This window comes from Rhizoctonia solani, chromosome 12, assembly GCF_016906535.1.
Source record: "Rhizoctonia solani chromosome 12, complete sequence".
NCBI lineage: Eukaryota > Fungi > Basidiomycota > Agaricomycetes > Cantharellales > Ceratobasidiaceae > Rhizoctonia > Rhizoctonia solani.
This window is the reverse complement of record NC_057381.1, coordinates 1,641,058-1,661,240: the sequence shown is the minus strand read 5'-3', so window position 1 is coordinate 1,661,240 and position 20,183 is coordinate 1,641,058. Positions and strand designations below refer to the sequence as shown.

Below are 20,183 nucleotides of genomic sequence, written 5' to 3'. Positions count from 1 at the left end.
TCACTTAATGAAACAGCTTAGTTTGGTCGTCTAGAACGCTTTGAAAGACAAACGGGGGCGAAGTTTGAAGGGAGGTGGTGGATGGGGGGAGAATTTTAGAGGGCATGTTGACTGAGCCAAAGCTTTGAGAGGGATTCACTTGCAATCAGAGGACCCGTGCACCAGTGGTCCCCGGATACTCCAGAGTCAGACCCTTATCCACGTGACTCTCGTCTCGGATTCGCGATTTGGACATTTAATTCCTCCACAATGGCCCGATAGATCTCACTCGGTCCGCTAGTAACCTCCGCGCCATGTTGCATGAAGTGCACGCTCCTAAAGTTCTCAGAGAGATACCGCCCATTCTGGCACCCACAATGCGACTCTCAATCCAAGTGTGAGTCACGTGTAGGGTTTGATTGTTGATTAAAAACACTTAAGCTTGGTCGTGTTTTGTCCAGTCTTTGCTATCATGTGGTCGTTCTGGCTCGATTGGGTCAGGATCGAAATAGAGCGCTCTTCTCATTCGTCTCCAGCTGGACATGATTATCAATTCAAACTACGCCTGCTTCGATTCAACCATTCCCTTCTTCGCTCCCTTGAGCGTTGCTCTTATGCTTCGGAGTGAACGTCCACCCTTCGGGCGCAGGTCCCAGGAACATCTCACTGATCCGCACCCAGTCACTGCTTTTGTTACTAGCTAGAAGGCACTCTGCGAAGAAATGTGTGAGAAAGATGAATCATACGGGCGACTTGGCACCACTCGCCTAACTCATCTCGGCCACGATACGCAGGTGGGCGTTCGTTGATTTTCCCTGGTAATCGCTCTAACAGCCCAATTGGTATGTAGCGATACGTGAATGAAAGCGCCTCGCATAAAAAGCGGCGGGTGTTGTTCACGCCCTAGACGTGAGGTTACGGTGAGCCATTTATGATGGAGACATAATCCGGCGTTTCAGCGGAACTTACCACGGTATCTGAACCCCAGTGACTGGAGCTCTCGTGAGTTTCTCGAATTGCTGAGGTAACCAAGCCGCTACTTACTTTAAGCCATATTCGGCATATTGGCGAATCATATCTAACCGTTCCCTTGAACTGATATCCCATTCCCGGCGCTCGGCGATTTCCGTGCTAGTATTTAACACGCGTGAGTGGCCCTTGGTGAATGTGAAAGAGAGAAATTTTACAATATCCAAGGCTTGATCAAGGCTCCACGCCCAACCATTATACCGTCGACGCCGGTTTGTTCCACGTTCGCCCAGTATTGTTCTGCCGAATATACGTCACCACCACCAAAGACAGGAATCGTTGGCACTATCAGTCACAAGTTAGCCAAAAGCTCCCCCACAATTTCGGTACTTACAATCTTCGTCTTCTGTACTAGTTCTTAGTGTTTCCACACACTCTTTGATGTAGTCCCAATCAGCAAATTTGGTGTAGCGCTGCTGTCGGGTCCTCCCATGGATCTATGGGTTCTCCCGATATTTAGATGATCATGACAACAGGCCAAGTAAGGCACCCACTGTAAACGCATTGACACCCCAGCGGGCCAGCCGTGGCATCAACTTGTGAGAAGTATTGCGCCCATCTTTGATCCCGGTTCGCACTTTGATTGTTAACGGCACCTCGCCCAACGTGCGCGACATGCCAATCAATATCCTCCCCAATTTGTTGTGATTATCGAGCACTGTGAAGGTATTGGTCATTGGTCATTGGTGAGTTCCATGGCACACGTTTAGTCTGGTAGCTGGTATATTACTCACGTGCGGATCCAGCGCCGCTCTTGAACACCATGTCGATAGGGCATCCACAATTCACGTCGACAAAATCTATCTGAGCTCGTTCTCTTCCGCTTTTTGGTCCGAATTCATTGGCCAAAAGCTCGGCAGCACGAACAAGTTGGGGAATTTTGCTACCCGCAATCTACGGGGGGACATTCAGTGCCCAAAGGAAGAGTCGACAGCAAATGTGTATACCTGGACGCCAAATATCTTTTCGCTAGGGTGACGCCTAACCAAGCTCCACTCCGAATTGGCCCATTGCAGCAGCGACTGAGACAGAGCCATCTCGGAGCAAGTAATCTGGGCACCAAACCCAGCGCATAATCGGCGGAAAGGCTTGATTCCAATTCATTCAGTATGGCTGGCTGGGTGTAGTGGCATAAGTCTTACCAGATTTCCTACGGTGGTCAAAGGCGCAAGGTCTAAACAAGATTAGCACTGAGATAAGGGATCAAGCCAAACGCTCCCATACAGCTCATTCCCTGCCACCGTAAACGCTTCTTCTCGCTGGCACGTAACGGTACGTCAGGAGTGTCATTTTGTGCTTCGGGATCGACGCCCTCGGTCTTTTGGTGCGGTTCAAGAGGCGGTTCTATAACTTGTCCGCTTTTATTTTCGTTCATTAGTAAAGAGAGTTCAGCGACGTAAGCGTCCGAGATAGGGAACGGATACTGAATATAACTTAGTTTGGTGCTGGCAAGGCATGCGTGTACATACTTTGTGTGTCCTCAGAACCTTCTGTAATCCAGACGAAGGAAAATTGAATTCCAAACTATTGCTCTTCATCTTTTCGTACTTCTCCTCATCTTTGATAAGTTTGAATATATTGCCAGTTTCCGATTCTTGGAGTTCGACATGTGAGCCGAGATAGCGGCATTTGAATCCAGATTGGCATTTGCCTGAACAAGCGAAATTCGGGCACGCTGAGGCTTTATTAATGCTTGGGTGGGATTCCGACAGAGCTTGGTTCTCCGGCAGTGAGACGAACGGTTGGCTGGTTAATAAGTCTTTTGAAGGAAAGGCCAGGTCGGTTGGCTTGGTTGACAAATAACGAGCAATATCATGCGAAAATCGACATCTGGGCAAAACATTGATTAGTGACAATCAATCAAAAGGACGTCAATCAAGGATTGACATACCCCTCTCCGTCAATACATCCTTCTCCACGCGAGGCACCGTGGCAAAGCGCCACTTGGTCTTGTACTCGAGCAAATTTCCTCGCCTTGTTGGACCCCTTTTGCTCTTTTCTTTTCTCCTTAGCGAGTTGCCTCCTCTCTGATACCGGCATCCGCTGTTTTTTTGCTGCAGGCTCCCCATCTCTTGCATCTGGCTCTTCACCTTCTCCAGGGGTTTGGTTGCTTTGCACTAAGATAGGCTCCACATTGTGATCAGTGCCTGTAGATTCCTCGGCAGCCCTTTTCTTTGGCAAATTGCTTGTTTTTCCCTCCGCAGCGTCATCATCCGGTACTTCACGCTGGGTGGTAAAGGGGTCCCCTGTCAGGTACCTAGGACAAACGTCAGCCAAAGATGTAAGGTAATGTATTGGAACTTGGATGGTAAAACGTAACGTACTCTGATTTGATGGGTGCCATTCCAGCTGGCCACTGTCTAGCGCCTTTACTGGGTTCGATCGCCACTTCCATGATCTACCCTAGCAGACTATCTTTGCGGTGTAACCCGAGCAGGGGCGATCACCACGTGCGGTCAACGTACGCTATCAATTCCAAGAGGCGCTTACACACTGAACCGGTGATATGGCACGATTGAAGTGAAGCAATGATGTTGATAAGAATGGCTATGATTTGCACTATAGGGTAGAGTGTGGTGGTTTGCTCGAGGAAAGCTTAGGAGTTTAGGTTCGCATAGTATGGCCTGCTGGGAACGAAGTCGAGAGCCAAAATCAGTCCAATTGCCAATCGATTTTTCATTTTCGACCATTGGCCGAGGCGCTTGTTCAATGTCCGAACCCAATGTCCAAGCTTCCTACGCCGACAACCACATGAGGTTCCTACACTCCCTCGGTCAAGTGTCATAAAATTCAGCTATCAATGTCCGGGATCTGACACTCATTGCACTTCATACATTATGATATGCATATCTTGCCCTGCTGCTTCTTGGAGTATTGAATTGCTTGCGTCATGCTCGGCCTATCCCCACTAACAGGATTACTATCTGTTCGCGTACGATCTATCATTATCTCCAAAGCTATGCTTGACGCATACTATCAAGTGCTTTTCAACTAATGTCCGTTTCCTATTTTCGACCCATACGTGCTCCGTCAGTCAGCTATCCTAAAGTAGTCCCATGCTTGTGGTCTTTTGATATTGCTGTTGGCTAAACTTCATTTAACTCCAATCCCTGCGAAACGTCAATTTCGTGCCATAATGTCGGCCTATCCTCTAATTATCATTCAGAACCCACCAGAAACTCAATCATGGTCCCTTCTACTCAGCGTTCGATCAAAGTACAAAATACAATCTTGAATTACACCTCCAAACACGACTAATACCGGACTTACCGCTCATTGATGGCAATGCGCTCTCATTGGTGTCAATGTCCGAATTCGCGTAGTCAATGTCCACAGGGCGCAACACGGGTTCAACACTAATAACGATTTCGTCGTTTTACCGATATTCATTGAAAATGTACGTGGCAAGTGCGGCCCTTGCATGCCTTGAATATTCTGCAGCGCTATAGGAGCCATAAAGTATATAAATCTGTAGCTCATTCATCAGCCCATTCATCAGCAGCGCACCTATTTTACATAACCGTTAGATCTCACAATGGCGACCATTTTTAATCGGCGCAACGGGAACCATGTATTTCGAGTCCCTACTAAAGCTAACGGTTGGGCGTCCCTCGTCAACTGTTGGCACCAGCAAGTTTATAACGACCTGCCAGTTGATTACGATTGCGTGCAGACTGGTGCTGATCATGAACCTCAATGGACCGCTACTCCACGGAGTAAGTTACAGTGTCGCAAAGACATAGGCAAGTACTTACACGATGGCTAGTTCTTGGCGAACGCAATGATGATTATCGAGCCACTGGAGCCAAGAAGAGCGAAGCGATAGAAGAGTCCGCTAGGCTAATCGCTGCCTCTGGGCACTGTGTGAGTCCCGTACAACAAATGATCGTACAGCGCATCTCACTGTCCTTTGTAGTAAACTCATTCTTCCCTTTACTAATGATGCTTGATCTGTCAATTACGACCATCTGTCCAATCTAATAATTTATTCTACCTCGTTATAATTCTTCCTTTCGGGTATCCTAAGAGGCCTTCAGCGTTCAATAGAGCTGTCAATCTGCAGTTCAGACCTACTTCTTGTTATTGGCAAGTAGTTCAATTCGCTTCCCGAGTTAACCATCGCGTGAATGTGTGCTGTAGTATATGCTTATTTCTCGAAGTGACCCAGCAACCTTCAGCACGTTTGGTCCGTTGCAAATATTCAAGTACAGCAAGGGCTCATTTTCGAGTTTCATTTACTTGCCCAGTTGCTGTGGCCTTATGTATTCTTCAATTCCTTCAGCTAGATAGACCATTTTGATCTAGATTTGCACTCATGTCTCGGTTGATATACCCAACCTTTAGTTAGCCTGATGACTATGATATCAAGGTGAATGGATATCGCATTAAGACATCAACGTTTCGAAACAAGAAGAATCCAGCCAATTTATTACCCGATAGTGTATTTGAGGCTTCAGGGGGCCAGTTTCCGGACAGCTGCTGGTATCATAGTTTGTGTTGCATAAACCTCGTCAATGACCTAGCTAGCCCCCTTTGCTTTATAATAGTAGCGGGCAGTGAGTAATTAGTTCTGATGTCTCTTCGCAAGGCGTGACTTTAATTCATTCTTCCCGAAGCTGCGTTGTCTTAGCTGGAACTACTGAGGAGCGCTTGGAAGCGCATACAGTTCTCTACTCCAGCGCCTTAGTCAACTGGCGCTTGTGTTGGTACCATCCGGATTACGTAAGTGTCCAGTGTCCAACCCCCATCGGTATTTGCGATACACGAATAGCTAACATCAATTTGTTAGAGTACTCATCTTACGTCTATGGGAATTGAACTGAAAGTTAAGCCAGCACCATGACTGGGCAAAGTAGGGCAGGTGTAGTGGCTTTGATTAGTGATCAGAGCTCGGCGAAAACGATTTTTGCTGGGGAGGGCTCAGGAGCGACATGGTGCACTTCCTAAGTTCGCTGAGCTTCGCGAGCCCCGCCGTGCGATTAGTCAGCTAGCCTCTGAGCCCAAAAGGTGTCCCAAAAATGGTGGCGGCCAAGCTGGCTAATTGGCCAATGGGTTCCCGAAGCTCGGTGAACTTGGGGAGTGCACTATGTCGCTCCTGAGCCCTCCTCACAAAAACCGTTTTCGCCGAGGGCACTTTCGGCAGGTACTAGCGCCTCATAGATCCGGCGAAGGTGCTAGCGGCTTCAAAATACCAACGATTATTTTTGGCGTACCGAGACACACGCCCGACTATGATATAGCCAATTCATAGGATCGGTGCGAACAAATTGTGGCGGAAGGGCTAATACCTGCCAATCAATGAGCCAGCTCCGAACAGATGATAATGATAGCTATCCTAATAGAAATCTACATTAGATATTTATTAAGGTATTATTCTGCTCCCTTTCTGTTCAAAATATTTCTCAATGTCACTCATACGGCAATGTCTCCCAAAGTTCATCAATAACATGCATGTAGATACATTATTACACCTTTATCACATGGTCTACTAAATATTCTTTACTTTTCCGTTTTAAGACCAGTGAATAATGGTATGCTTGTGTTTCTTCTTGCTATTTTGACTGGCCTTTCACATGTTGAGGCACACAAGGGCCTGCAATGAGCTTGAGAATAAAACGGGGACGACGTTAAAGTGCGGCTAAGGAGCATCTCACGATGATTTCGGCTCACTCCTTCCTGTTTACACCTTTCTATTTCAAGTACGATCGTGATTTAATACACACCTCCCGAAAATTCTTTCGTAATTGTTATTCGTTCCACTGTAAGGGTTACGCGATCATCGTAGGCATCACGAAACCGGGCTATGTCATGTTTTCGCATACATGCCCATGTATTTCGCATCAGGTGACGTATTTAGTCATATGCTGATATCGGCATGTCAGTGACTATTCGGTTGCTGTTCAATGACCAGCCGTTTGAGAATTCCGGCAATTTTGAGCACACTTGGGTGTGCCTGATCCCAGGGGCGTGCCTGACGTATGGAATGTGTCATGTAGACAAACTATGTATGTCAAACGTGAATAATACCAATTACGGGGGTAATGGGGCAGTCATCCAGAGGATGCCGATCACACGTCAGATTGAAAGAATGTGCCCGGTAGGTATAATTTACATGCTATGCGCCAGGCTGTTCAAAGCCGATATGTGGGTACATGTAGTTTCATTTTAGACACAATGGCGAAATTCCTATAGTCGACCACAGCATGATGGGATCGTGCATTTGTAGGTATGACGGGCAACAAATATGTATGGAACCCCATTCATTGCGTTTGCTCCATTTTCGGGGTATTATACGACCAGTATATCATACGCAGTATTTGGGCTAAACCGGTTTATATGCGATTAAATGGCATTGGCCGTAGTGTATATACTCGATAAATGAAAGACAGGGTTCTCAAGGATAGAGAGACGTACAATTAAGAACAAAATAAACGAGTGTGAGAAGGTTGTTCAGAAAGGAAAATAAACGAGTAGGTTATGAAAGAGCTTGACCAACGCTATTCTGAGACTATGCCGCCACTCCTTCCACGCCACCGTTACCAACGTTCAGGTCTTGCGTCTCGAGTTGTGCGTCCAACATCGACAGCGTGCCATGTTCACGTCCAAGCGCAGCCGCACCAAGCCCGCCTAACTGGACCCCGTCGAAAACTTCTCTAAATCGGATGTAAGTCATAGTGCATACCAACTCATTGAAAACCCACTTGTTCCACCATTCCACAAGTTCTTTGGACCAACGACGATACTTCGGGTCCTCGAGGAACTCGCGTACCTGGTTATAAAACTCGAGGTAGTTGAAACCAGCACATATCTCGGAAAAGTGCTCGTCGGATGTAAGGGAATGGCGCGTCTACCACATAGAATTAGGTCAATCGAGTGCGTTAGGTTGATTGGTGCATACCACAACACAGATGTAGGCAATGAATGCTGCATTGACTTCGGTGATACTGTATGACTTTGCAATCCCGATCAAACCCCTGTGGTGGCTACTGCGTCCTCTCGAGCCAACTCGAGAGACTGCGTGGGAGTAGGAGTGGGAGGCACCAGGCGAAAGGAGAACACACTTGGCAGACTAAGCAGAAATATCGCATATATAAGTATCCAACACGAATGTATCATGCAGTCCGAGGCCCAAACATACCTTAACTAATAAACTGCTACGCAGCAAGCCTGTTGCACGATTGTTAGGGTCAATTACCCCATCTTGGTACATGAAGCGCTCCCAAAAGCTGGGCTCCATTGCTGGAACCCCAAATGCCCGAAATTGTTCCATCGCGCTGGTGGGTAGCTTGCGTCAGCAGTGAAAATAGATAAATTGGACAAAAGTCACTTACGACTCATCAGTGACATCCACACGACAGTCGGAAAGTAACGTTGCACACTGTGGGTGGTGCAACCCACGGGTGCCCTTCTCGCCAAGTGGGGGGTCCCACTTGCAATCGGCCCACTTTGGCATCTCCTCCCGAACCTTACGCATGTCCTCGGACCGGCCATTGCTTTGGCCAACAGCCAGCTTTTTAAGCATGTGGGACTCAGCACATTACCCTACACATAGAAAACGTCAAGTCACTTACTCGTGACCTTGCGTCCCTGAGAGCAATGGAACCAGGGCGACCGTTTTGACATAAATACTCCGCTAAATTGGGTTGGAGTTCGTATATCTTGTCTGCTATGATAAGCAGACGTTTCTTGCTAAAAGTTGGCAAAGTTATTGGCATGGATTCTCAATGAAAGTCAGTATACTAACCTGGGATCGGCTGATTCCCGCATTCGCAACTCGGCGTCGTCATCCAAACGATGGATCTTCTTTACGAGAACAAGAACGTCCGATGGGCTCCAGAACATCTCGTTCATTCGAGTGATCAAACGACTATGCTTAGCAAGCAAGGTGTCAGTAGGATCTTCAGAATCGTTGGTAGATCTCTGGCTATCAGATGATGTTAGTTAAATGGATACGTATCATTGAGAGTAATAGAGCTTACTTGGCGCGGATGGGAGCCATGAGTGCAGGTTGTTCGAGGGGGAGGATTCTGGAGAGCTAAGTTCATGCCTCAGGCTGTAGCGACTTAAATGGTTGGTTCGGGACCAAATTCAACGGCGAATCACTGCCGCACTTAAGGCACTGACTGCCATCCTCGGCGCCCACCTTTTGCCTGAAACAAACTTGATTTGCATATGGTACCTTACGCGGGCAGGTACCTGACATTTTGGGCTGTATGTTTGGTCTATATGCTCCGATTTTTGCTGGCACATTTTCTCGAAATACTGCTGGTATGCTGGCCGTGTTTCATTGCCCCCCCCCCCTTCCAAAACCAACAATGTCGAGTCAATTATGTTGTATTTCTGGCTGCCCTCGGACTTTTAACACTGCAAAGAGCCGTTCTCTTCATCAAAATCATTGTTGGGTCTATCAGAACAGTCTTTTTGAAGACTGCGATTCGGAGTGCAATGATAATGGAGGTCTAGCAAAGCGTCGCCGGGTCTATAGCCCCACTCATGAGCCTGAGCGCAATGAGGTACGTATTTATATCTGGTTGGCATTTCTGAAGCTAAACAGAGTATATGCAGGCTGGCAGTAGCAACAATGGCCGGGTAGCCCCCAGCACACCTGATCAACATGCCCCTCCACCCTTGCCTCCAGAACCTACTGCAGCTGTAAACCCCTCCCGGACCCGCCCGTTTACACGATCTCAGGCTCTTCGAGTTGGGATTGGATTCCGAGTTGAGCACGATGCTCTCCCAGACGGTCCCCGGCCCCTGGCTCCGCCTCTTGATGAGGTAGCTCCCTTACAAAATGAACACATGAACACAGAGCAACGACTTCCCAGGCGGCAAGGGTATCGAACTTCCCCCGACTTATTTGGTCGCTATCGAGTATATGCATCGCGCCCCTTGACTATCCCTGACCTCAATGCTCCAATGGCTCATGTTCTCCCCCTGCACCTTTGCCGCCCATTAAACCATGCTCAGTCTGTCGAGAAAATCATCCAACCATGCCCCAACTTGTCTGTCTACTATGTACAACGGCACCACTGGCTTAATGGCAATACAAAATCTCTTGCTGACCGGGACTTTCTTGTTGATGAGGTACTGCTTCAACCGGGTTTCAATCCGGCCGACATGGTTGGTGTCAACTTACGGGAGATCGACAACCAACTTGCCAAGGCCGCTCAAAATCAAGATCCAAGCTGTCCGCCTGCAGAGGGATGGAAAAATATTCCGCTGGTTCTTGAAGTCCCTCGCCTTCGGAGTCAACTCAGCAAAGATCCATTTCATGTTGAGGTTTCTGGACTTCGTGCGCGCAGTCTCTTGGACATTATGAGGAAGACCTTTTCGTCTAACAAAAATCCAACCTTCCACTATGAGCCGTACTACGAATACTATAAACCGCCCAATACCCCCAACTCAACCCCGCAGCCTCTTTTTGGCGAAATGTACACTTCTGCGGCAATGAATCGAGTACATCGCAAGGTCCAGACGGCACAAATTTCCGACCAAAATTGCATACTCCCCCGCTGTGTTGCCGCATTCATGTTCTCGTCTGATGGCATACAATTTGCCCAGTTTTCGCACGTTAAAGGATGGCCAATATTATGCTATTTTGGGAACGAAAGCAAATACGAGAGATGCAAGCCCACCTCGAATACCTGTTATGCAGCTGCACATGTTCCTACTGTGAGTATTTTCTTAAAGGTGCACTAATATTATCCTTATTTATATTATAAAGCTACCTGATAGTATAAAGGACGAAATCACAAGGCTTTACGATGGGAAACCTCCAAATGAGGCGCTCTTAACTCACCTTCGCCGTGAACTTATGCATGCCATATGGACTGCGCTCATTGACGAAGAGTTTGTAGACGCATGGAGGAATGGCATAGTTATCGACTGTGCCGATGGGATTCGACGTCGAGTCTTCCCTCGTATCATGACTTACTCAGCTGATTACCCGGAGAAGTAAGTTTGCTATATGCTATGAAACTGGTATATGTTTAAAATCTTCTGTAGAGTTTTATTAGCTACAATACGGAATGGAGGACAGTGCTTGTGTCCCCGATGCCTTGTACAAAAACCAATGGCTTCACAGGTCGGCACCACCCAGGATATGAACACACGAAAGCATAAGCACCGGAAAGATAACGACAAATACCACAAGAAGATTAGCCAGGCACGTGACCTGATTTATACACAAGGCCGCTTGGTTCAGAGCAAGGCCGTTGAAGATTTGCTAAAGGAGGAATCCTATGTGCCTACTCAGGTATGTATGATATGTTTTTATATGTGTGGCTAATTTAATCATATTTTCCAGAATGCTTTCTCACGTCTAGGTGGCCAACAGGAGTTCAATGTATTCTCATCACTTGTAGTAGATCAACTCCACGAAGTTGAACTTGGGGTTTGGAAAACGCTATTCAAACATCTAGTCCGACTGCTACATCTTGGTGGGAACAATGTTGTTTCGGAGTTTAATAAACGGTAGGTAAATCCCTGAATTCAATGTATACAAGTTCAGCCAATTGACATTATACATTATCAAGTTTCCGAAGCATCCCCCCCTTTGGATCCACCATTCGAATGTTCTCAGAGGACGTTGCTAGTATGGGTCGGATTGCAGCCCGAGACTTCGAAGATATCCTTCAGGTGCGCTGATTCTAGCCATTCGTTGGTTTCAAAGCTGAAATGAGATTGCAGTGCTCTATTCCTGCTTTTGAAGGTCTCTTACCGGAGTCATGTGATAGACCCGCACAACAATTGCTGTTTATTTTTGCTCAGTGGCATGGGATGGCAAAACTCCGACTCCATACAAAATCTACCCTCGGCATTTTTAAGTCCCTTACGATCAAACTTGCTTCAGCCCTTCGAGCGTTTTCGGATCTCACAAAGTCCCTGGATGTTCGTGAGACTCCCCAAGAGTATGCTCGTCGCAAGAAAAGACAAGAAGCAGCAAAGGCGGTGGCTATGACAAGAATTCATCAAGAAACCCCAACTCGGCAAACCATTTCCCATTCTGGAGATGGACGGCGCATATGCTCATTAAACTTGAATACCTACAAGTTTCACGCGTTGGGCGACTATGTGCGAACAATTGAGGAGTTTGGAACCACGGATTCATATTCAACTCAAATAGTGAGTTTATTTCCCCCTTTGTCTTAATTTTAGTCTTATTCAACCTCAATAGGGGGAGCTACAGGGCCGGAGATTCAAAGCTCAATATTCTCGAACCAATAAACAAGACGCCGTTACACAAATGACCCGCATAGACGATATAACTAGTGTACTACGAGAGATGGAGGGAGCTCTTACCGCACTGCAGAAAGCTTCAACCAACCAACCACCAATCGACGAAGGAGCAATGGACTCCCTTCTCGATGGGGAACCTTACTTCATCGGGCTTAAGGATCGCTCCGAAGACATGATTCCGAACGTTTCACTGTGGGTCTCGCAAAATTCACACGACATCTCGACGAGAGTGAGTCCCGAATTATCGTAAGATCAAATTATAAAGACATACTTATATACATTGAAATGAACAGTTTTTCCTGCCCCAGCTGAAACGACACCTCCTTGCTCGGGTCCTTGGCGATTCCAATCACCCCGAATTTTGCAATAGCAATATTCTCAAGGTTCGACTTGCCCAAGAGCGCATGTATCGGCATAACACACTTCGAGTCAATTATACGTCGTATGATATCTTGCGCCAGCAAGATTCACTTAGCCCCACTTCCCACCAATGCTTCGCATTGCTCCCAACAAAAGCTGATCGACATCCTGACGAACACCCCTTTGTTTACGCAAAGATCCTAGGGGTTTATCACGCCAAAGTTCTCTATGATCGACGCCCCCCTAAACGCTACGAGTTCATTCACGTAAGGTGGCTTTATTACGACTACGATCGACCTGGGGGGTGGGAACATCACAAGTTGGACCGATTGCACTACCAAATGTGCCGCAACGATCAAGATATTCTTGATGCGTTCGATTTCATAGACCCGAAAGACATTCTTCGTGCAACCCACCTCATACCCGATTTCCAGGCAGGCAAAACACCTGAATATATTCCCCGCTTTCATTCTTTTGCGCACGATCACACCGAAGGTACAGACTGGAGTGCATACTATGTCAACAGGTAGGTACTTATTGAGTGTTACGCTTCTCTTATGGTACTTCAAGTTTGGCTCACACTTTGCAATAGATTTGTGGATCGAGATATGCTAATGCATTACATTGGAGGGGGTATTGGCCATTATCAACCAACCCCTTCCGAGACTACAGTTGGGTCAAACGATGAATCGGGTGCGTTTACCCGTAAGTTGACTAGGCTTATTTATTGATAATTTTCACGACAGACGGGGAAGAGCAAGCTGACAACGACGATGAAGACGAACTTGGGGACGAAGACAAAGACGGCAATGGTGCCGATGAAGACCAAGGCAAAGCGCCGGAATCCGAACGTACGGAAGATACAATCAACCAAGAAGACGTCGATGTCATTGAATTTGACGGAGAACCGAGCGACGAAGACATGGATGACGAGGCTGAGAGCGTTCTTGAAGGCGACGATGAGATAGACGATGAGATTGAATTCTAATAATTTAATTTACTATATGTACACCTACAGCCATCTAGCTAAGGAATGAACAATGTATATTAATTTCACTTAAATCTCACACATAAAACCTCCGAACTAGCCCGCCCTGACGCCGCGGACAACCTCACGCGGTGGCCCGGACACATTCCTGGTGGCAGTTATTGACCTTCATACATGTTGCCGACCAGCGCATGCATCAGGACGTTAGGAAATGACAGCGTGGTTCAAAAATATATGTGGTTGATCATGAAACGTATTTACATATTCCTGTTGTCAGTCAAATACGCCTCGCATGTCAGGATCCGCTAACAATATTCCTATCTCAGGCACGTTTCAGGAACATTGGTTGCACCGGTTGGTTCTTGCCATATCCGCGCTTAATCCGATCAAGTGAGTCTGATTATTTCCATTTCGCATATATTATTGGGCCTGATAGAGCCCGGTTTCGTGATGCACTAGGTCCAGCTCGAGTGTATGCGTTACCCTTACGATACACCGTTACTTCCCCTTGGCGTTACTCCTGCCCCTTGTGCTTTGTTTGACTGATTACCAACTATATACGCTCATTTGGTTTATTCTGTTTACGCATGTATCGAACCGGGCACCTTACAAGGTCCCGGATTCCGACCCACCCTCCTTGTCTTTACTCTGAACACCAATATCGGGTGTGTGTTAGGACTTGTTATTTAGGCGATTGTCGCCGACCGAGTCACATGTATACATCCGATAGGTAGAGACCTTACATTCACCTCTGAAATAGCTATAACCTCTCACTCTCTTTCGACATTCAGAGCTCCTGCCCTCCTTCCCGCGCTTTGCCTAAACCTTACCTGCTTCCGTGTCTTGTCCGGTCATTCCCCGAGTTTGTATTCTGCATATTCATATGATAAAGCTATCTATAGGCTTTCACGCCTTTAGTAGTGTTTGAGCTGACATGGGTGCCGCCTACTGTATTGTATGGTACTCGACCTGCTACCTTACTACATTGTCAATATGTTCATGAATACAACAATATTAGTACTATTGCTTTCTACATGGGCCACGGTCTTTTTCTCCGGGGAGGGGGTCCCGATCGTGTAGATACACGACCAAGATGGGTACGTGATCCAGGACGCTCACTCTGCAAGTGTTCGCTGAGCGGGCGGCATAGTCAACGTAAATCCCATCAGTAAATGGGTAGCCTTCGATAAGGTAGTGCTGTGATAAGTACTCATGAGCCAAAGATGCGCCTGGTGTGTCGTGGTTGGCGGCCTTAGTCTAGCTCACCTGCATACCACAGCCCAAATGGGACGTTCCCCCGGCGCTCCTAAGTCTGCACTCGAGCACACACGCTGCCCTACTTTTGCCGTCGTTTATTTAACAAATTTGTCGCTATGATACGGTAAAGCTCATTAAGTTAAAATGAGCATAATAGATTCAACGTAAAATGGAATAGGAATGTGGCACATTGGATTCAGTTGAATGTATTCTGATCTTAACTGAAATACTCAATGTGTGCGGATGCTGCAGCGTTACTTATGGATGTAGGGAGGGGCGAACGGTATGAAAAATCCACAAGACAGTGCATGTGTATATATCTACTTAGGTTAATTCTGTTTTATTTTAAGATCTAACTCAATAGAATCGTAAAACATTCGATGAGAGGACAAGCGCGCGCTGGACAGCTCAGTCAAAACAAAAAGCTAGAGTGCAAAGCAAAATTAAACACGGAGGAAATTATCTAAACAAATTCCCGGTAAGCTTGAGTCTCATGCTGATATGCTAGATATTGAGAGTACTTGTTGGGTGCCTTGCTAGCCTTCAGCCATTCCATCATCACCTCCACGCTCGGCCAATTACTTTCCTCACTAGGATAGCGCTTTTGACTTGTTGGCTCCATAATATCCTTTATTATCTGATGGTCAATCTTTGCTTCATTCCACTCGGAGGCCTTGTTCCCCATAGAGCTCCAGTTATACCCGGATTCGACCCATTCGTTATAACGGTGCATGGCCAAGTGGCGAAACCACTCTGCATCATCTCTAGGGAAAAAACCTTTGCCGTCATGTTCTCCTTGTGTGATATTGAGTAACCAACTCAGGTCTTGGATTGAGTCTGTTGACCAGCACCCGCGACCCAACTTGGGGCTGAAGTACTTGCACCCGAATGCCATGCGGTCAAGCGCCTGATCATAATCGCCTCCGGCGCTTTCGCAGTCAAGTTTGAATTTTTCTTGACTGGTCTCCGACCAAATAAATTGAGGTTGGCCTATGCCTTTGTCCGGATCGGGACGATGTATGTCAGGAGAATTTGCGTCGTCATTGGTTGAAGCTGAAATTCTTGTACCATCAGACTCCTTGTCGTTCAATATGCCTGTGAACTCAGGATGGGTAGAGTTTAATCCGGCTTTATACCCTGTATGATGCGAGTATGGTTTTTTTATATGCGCGTGGCGGCGGCGGCGGCGTCTGCCTTTGGACTGGCCGGGAAGCATTTGGTGTGGTATCATGCCGGGGGGGAAGGGGACATTGATTAACGCTTGCGGATGAGGCCGATCCCGATTTATTATAGTGTGGTTTGCTGATTCGTCTGCTACAAGGGCTTGGCGATTAACATCAGGCAAGCTATAGGTTGCCCCGGGAGCTTGAAAGGATTCACCGGTAGCGGACGGTTGAGCGTACGACTCCGGTTGAACCAAAGGATGTTGGTTCATGGCCAACCATTGTTCATTGCCGACTCCGTAGGACAAGGGTGAGAAATGTTCCCAGCTGTTAGAGTTCTGATCTCTCTGAAGATGAACCGGCTTTTCCTGGGGGTTTTGACCTGGGTATTGATTAGCATGCCAAACACCAATCAAACCAATCAGCCAATAGATGTACGTACCAGGCAGCTCGTTTGATATCGCATACGGAGCCTGGTTACTCCCTTCGTTGGTAGTTGGATGTGCTATACAACCAATGAGCACAAGCGTTGCGTCAAGGCTTACGACACATACCAGAGAGCAGTTCAGCTGTTAATCCATTGTAATCCATGCCCGAGTACTGCTGCATCGGCGTACTCCAACTAGCTTGAACGGGGTGATTCGCAAGAACCGCAACAGACGCGGGAGACACCGTATACGAGGGCGATGTGAATGTGACACTCTGGTCTACGTCGGACCCATACGGGTGAACACCATGAGAGGGGTTAAAAGCAGGAGCTTGAGGCGGAGCTTGCTCGAATGAACGTGTGGTTCCATGATAGTAGTACATTGTGGTCGATGTACTGTGGTGGATTGACGAAGTATACAGAAGACGGGGAGGGGGGGGGGGCAAGGCAGGCAATCTATTTTATATGCACTATGCTCCCCAAGCGCTACTACATGGCGATGAAACCAGCAACACGTTCACCACGCTGCTTAGCCAAATACCGATTTTGTTATTCTCACTCGTGTCACCCGGTGTACGAGCTCCAAAGTCATTAAGTCTTAATCAAGATAAGCTTCGAGGGCAAATAGGTAGGTATATTGACAAGGTAATGATCAAAAGAGCCCACGATCTCCAGGTCCATGAGCGCTTAGAAGAACAAACGACTCGGTTTGGTCAACAATGCCGGCCCAAGAGCACACGGGGCTTGCAAAACAGTCTTGAGATGACATTCACGATCAGAATCAGACTCCAGGTAGACATCTGAGTTGATACTTCTAACAATACTCAGGGCGGGATCTCGACAACGATCTAGTGGACCACAAAGACTTTACATTACCTGAATCGCCCAATCGAGTGTATTTCGGCTGACGAGTGGCCACCCGCCCCAAAACCAATGCGTACGGCTGTCAGTAATACCATATAAATGATCAAATGAACCGCGGGTGCCGTGTAGCGACCCCACCGGCTCAAATCTTCGAGATGGAGATGAAACGCGGCAGACACCCTAAGTACCAAATCACTCTCTATCATATCCTTTGGTCAATAATTTTACGCACTAACCAATCTTGTCAACATTTTTCTCGTTGGGAAATAGACGCGGGGCTAGATCACAGGCGATATTCATCAACTGAACCGGTAAGTGGTACGGATCGGCGCATACGTCTCTATCACTTCCGAGAGGACGCTGTGTGATCCACCCTGACATAGGCACATAGTCAGAAACGGGGTGCATTCGGCAGGTCGGAGTACGAGCTAGGAAACTTCTTCGATAGACACACGGTCGTGTGAGCTTAGATCGGTGGAATCACAGCTTTCGCCCACGTCTTATGTACAAACTACACATGAAATCGAAGCAAACCACTGACGTGAGCATCCCCCCGCTCAATGCCGCGTTTTATCGCCGACGAGAAAATTGGGCCCGATATTCAACGTCATGAGGCTTGTCGTGTCCAAGTGGCATCAGCTGTATTAAGCTTTGGTTTCCCCCACCGGAAAGAAGGCAGCACAGATGGGGTCCTACGTATAGTAGCATCAGCCATTATCCCGCCGCCCTATAGATCGGGGCCTGTCTGTTGGGGCATAGAGCAGTACAGGGAGAGCCCTTTAATCATTATTCAACCCCGACCCCCGCGCTGCGCACTCTTCCTGGGCCTGTTCTACAGCTGCACCAATGAAATAACGAACAAGTTTTTCTTCCGCCGATAGCGCTATGAACCAAGGGGAAGAGTAGTACATGTGCGTGTCAGGTGCAGCGGGGAAGCAAGTCGGGCAAATAGGTTGTCCGAGAGCGTTTCGTAGGTGAGAAACGCTGTAGATATTTACCCCATGATTAAACCTCCCAGACTTAGCAGGATCACTTTCGAGAGCTAACACAAGGTATTGATTGTATGCATGGTTCTGGTCAATGGTACCAAGTGAACCAACTCGAACATTGGCTGAAATTCGCCAAAATAGGTACATACATGATAAAGAAGTTATAATTGGTTGATTCGAGGCGTTGCCACCCGGGCATCTTTCCACGTGACCGTAGGGTTGGTATGAAGGGCCCAAGTGGGCCGAGAACAATTGCTACTCAATTGCGGATGCTCTGGATTGTCTCGTTTGATCCTTTTTTTCTCAGTGGAGCAGGAGTTCCCTGTGTATCTTACGGCTGTAACCACTTCTTCTTGCACTCGAGCCACACGAGTCTGCTCAGACCCTCATAACGTCGTAAAACTAATTTCTCACTCTATTGCTATCATTTAAGACACAAGTCATCTCTGCGCCATCGATGGGCCTGAGTTACTACGAGATGATATGAACAGAAGCTTCGTGTGAGGCATCGGGCATGGGTTTAAACGCAGCAAGGGCATCCCGTCCCTATTTCGCCTTCTGTATTCAGAAACAAAATCCCGAAAGGCACATCCAATGAGGCTTTGATTTCTGAATACCTTTATGGCATGATGTGCGCGACAACGTGTTCTCAGCACCTTAATGTTCCCGAGTAGTCGGGAATCGGAACCGGTTTGCGAAACAAGCTTTGAGGAAGTAAGGGGACTGGGCAATTCATGCGCGATCAGTGCGATCGTACATGTTACCGCTCTGTAGGAGCGCAATGACTTGCCTCCCGCGCTGATTGCACCTGACAGACAAAGGCCAGGTATCGGGCACGGTAGCCCAGGAAGAACACGCCAATATCATTACGAGTGCTATAACAGCGGCTGGTAAATAGGGTGGCTGAGGATTTGAATTAGGCAAAAGTGGACAAGACCGCACTTGACTCTGCGTGGATTATGGATACGGAAGTTCCCTTTGCGGCACTTTGTACGACCCGGAAGAAGCCTAAGAACGTTCTACATGAGGGTGGGCTAAAACAGAGCGACGCCTGAACGAGTGGTATTGGGCTTGCCTACTGCGTATACATTATACCAGTCAATGTCTCGTATGGTAACCAGCAGTAAAGGCTCAAAAGGATGCACGAGACATCCCCCGGTCTTCTGCGTGGCAACGACCCAATCGCGTATAACGCAAGAGGTTGTAAGAAGTCAAAACCTATCACTTCGAACGCAGCCAAATCGCACCAAACAAGCACCACGATTGGAAGTTTTGTCAATTAGCTGTTCAATTAAGCCGAAAAGACCCAAGACAGGTATTTTTATAGACAGAAGCGCCATAATATCTAGAAGATTGGCTGGTACAATGCACATGTAGTAGAACAGTCAAGTGCCGTTCGTTCGGACGCTACCCTGCCATAACTAATCTACACACAAAGTAATCCTAGGCTCCTCCCGTACAAAGTGTCGCAGCCGGGATTTCCGTAGTCATATTCTACTCAGAGTTAACACGCGTACCAATATATGCGCTTTCTTCCTAGAGACACTACATGTATACCCAATACCTGGCCTCTATCTGTCAGATGCAGGCAGCGCGGGAGGTCAACCATCGGCTCATATAGAATGGTCACGTGTACGATCGCGCCAATCACGTGCACGCATCTTTTTTTTTTGATACAATTTATTACACGGACGACACGTGCACGCATCAATTGTCCAGTCCCGGCAAGGATATGTTCGAGAATGGTACATTCTCGGTATATAGGCCTACGGTCTACATACGCAATAAGCTTAAGATATTAATTCTATGGTAGGGTGTGTACATATACAAGGGCCGGGTGGACTTGGAAAAAGCAGAGATGAGGGGTAGGCATGAAATGGAAGAACACG

At 47.4% G+C, this 20,183-nt stretch overlaps 5 protein-coding genes across 5 annotated transcripts; 2 read left to right on the top strand and 3 right to left on the bottom strand.

The window, feature by feature from the left end:
- Nucleotides 1-554: 554 nt before the first annotated feature.
- RhiXN_11769 (tRNA-dihydrouridine synthase 1) lies at nucleotides 555-3,403 on the bottom strand (the record flags this gene model as incomplete). The annotated part of the gene is made up of 14 exons (XM_043331584.1): nucleotides 555-691; nucleotides 726-882; nucleotides 949-970; nucleotides 1,024-1,110; nucleotides 1,167-1,293; nucleotides 1,343-1,445; nucleotides 1,503-1,666; nucleotides 1,743-1,902; nucleotides 1,956-2,096; nucleotides 2,151-2,182; nucleotides 2,233-2,431; nucleotides 2,478-2,838; nucleotides 2,900-3,265; nucleotides 3,333-3,403. 14 exons carry the CDS (start codon nucleotides 3,401-3,403, stop codon nucleotides 555-557), a joined length of 2,127 nt encoding a protein of 708 aa, XP_043185094.1.
- Nucleotides 3,404-4,543: 1,140 nt separating this feature from the next.
- RhiXN_11768 (uncharacterized protein) lies at nucleotides 4,544-4,927 on the top strand (the record flags this gene model as incomplete). The annotated part of the gene is made up of 3 exons (XM_043331583.1): nucleotides 4,544-4,724; nucleotides 4,775-4,872; nucleotides 4,925-4,927. 3 exons carry the CDS (start codon nucleotides 4,544-4,546, stop codon nucleotides 4,925-4,927), a joined length of 282 nt encoding a protein of 93 aa, XP_043185093.1.
- A 2,589-nt stretch (nucleotides 4,928-7,516) lies between these two features.
- RhiXN_11767 (uncharacterized protein) lies at nucleotides 7,517-9,007 on the bottom strand (the record flags this gene model as incomplete). Its single annotated transcript, XM_043331582.1, has 8 exons — nucleotides 7,517-7,661; nucleotides 7,710-7,855; nucleotides 7,907-8,077; nucleotides 8,147-8,282; nucleotides 8,340-8,518; nucleotides 8,580-8,697; nucleotides 8,753-8,932; nucleotides 8,988-9,007. The coding sequence occupies 8 exons, from the start codon at nucleotides 9,005-9,007 to the stop codon at nucleotides 7,517-7,519; spliced, it is 1,095 nt and encodes a 364-aa protein (XP_043185092.1).
- A 227-nt stretch (nucleotides 9,008-9,234) lies between these two features.
- RhiXN_11766 (uncharacterized protein) lies at nucleotides 9,235-13,594 on the top strand (the record flags this gene model as incomplete). The annotated part of the gene is made up of 12 exons (XM_043331581.1): nucleotides 9,235-9,276; nucleotides 9,420-9,521; nucleotides 9,574-10,680; nucleotides 10,733-10,962; nucleotides 11,014-11,263; nucleotides 11,315-11,481; nucleotides 11,544-11,646; nucleotides 11,698-12,132; nucleotides 12,185-12,475; nucleotides 12,540-13,132; nucleotides 13,199-13,299; nucleotides 13,353-13,594. The coding sequence occupies 12 exons, from the start codon at nucleotides 9,235-9,237 to the stop codon at nucleotides 13,592-13,594; spliced, it is 3,663 nt and encodes a 1,220-aa protein (XP_043185091.1).
- A 1,720-nt stretch (nucleotides 13,595-15,314) lies between these two features.
- RhiXN_11765 (uncharacterized protein) lies at nucleotides 15,315-16,824 on the bottom strand (the record flags this gene model as incomplete). The annotated part of the gene is made up of 3 exons (XM_043331580.1): nucleotides 15,315-16,396; nucleotides 16,457-16,519; nucleotides 16,569-16,824. 3 exons carry the CDS (start codon nucleotides 16,822-16,824, stop codon nucleotides 15,315-15,317), a joined length of 1,401 nt encoding a protein of 466 aa, XP_043185090.1.
- Between the last annotated feature and the right edge of the window lie 3,359 nt (nucleotides 16,825-20,183).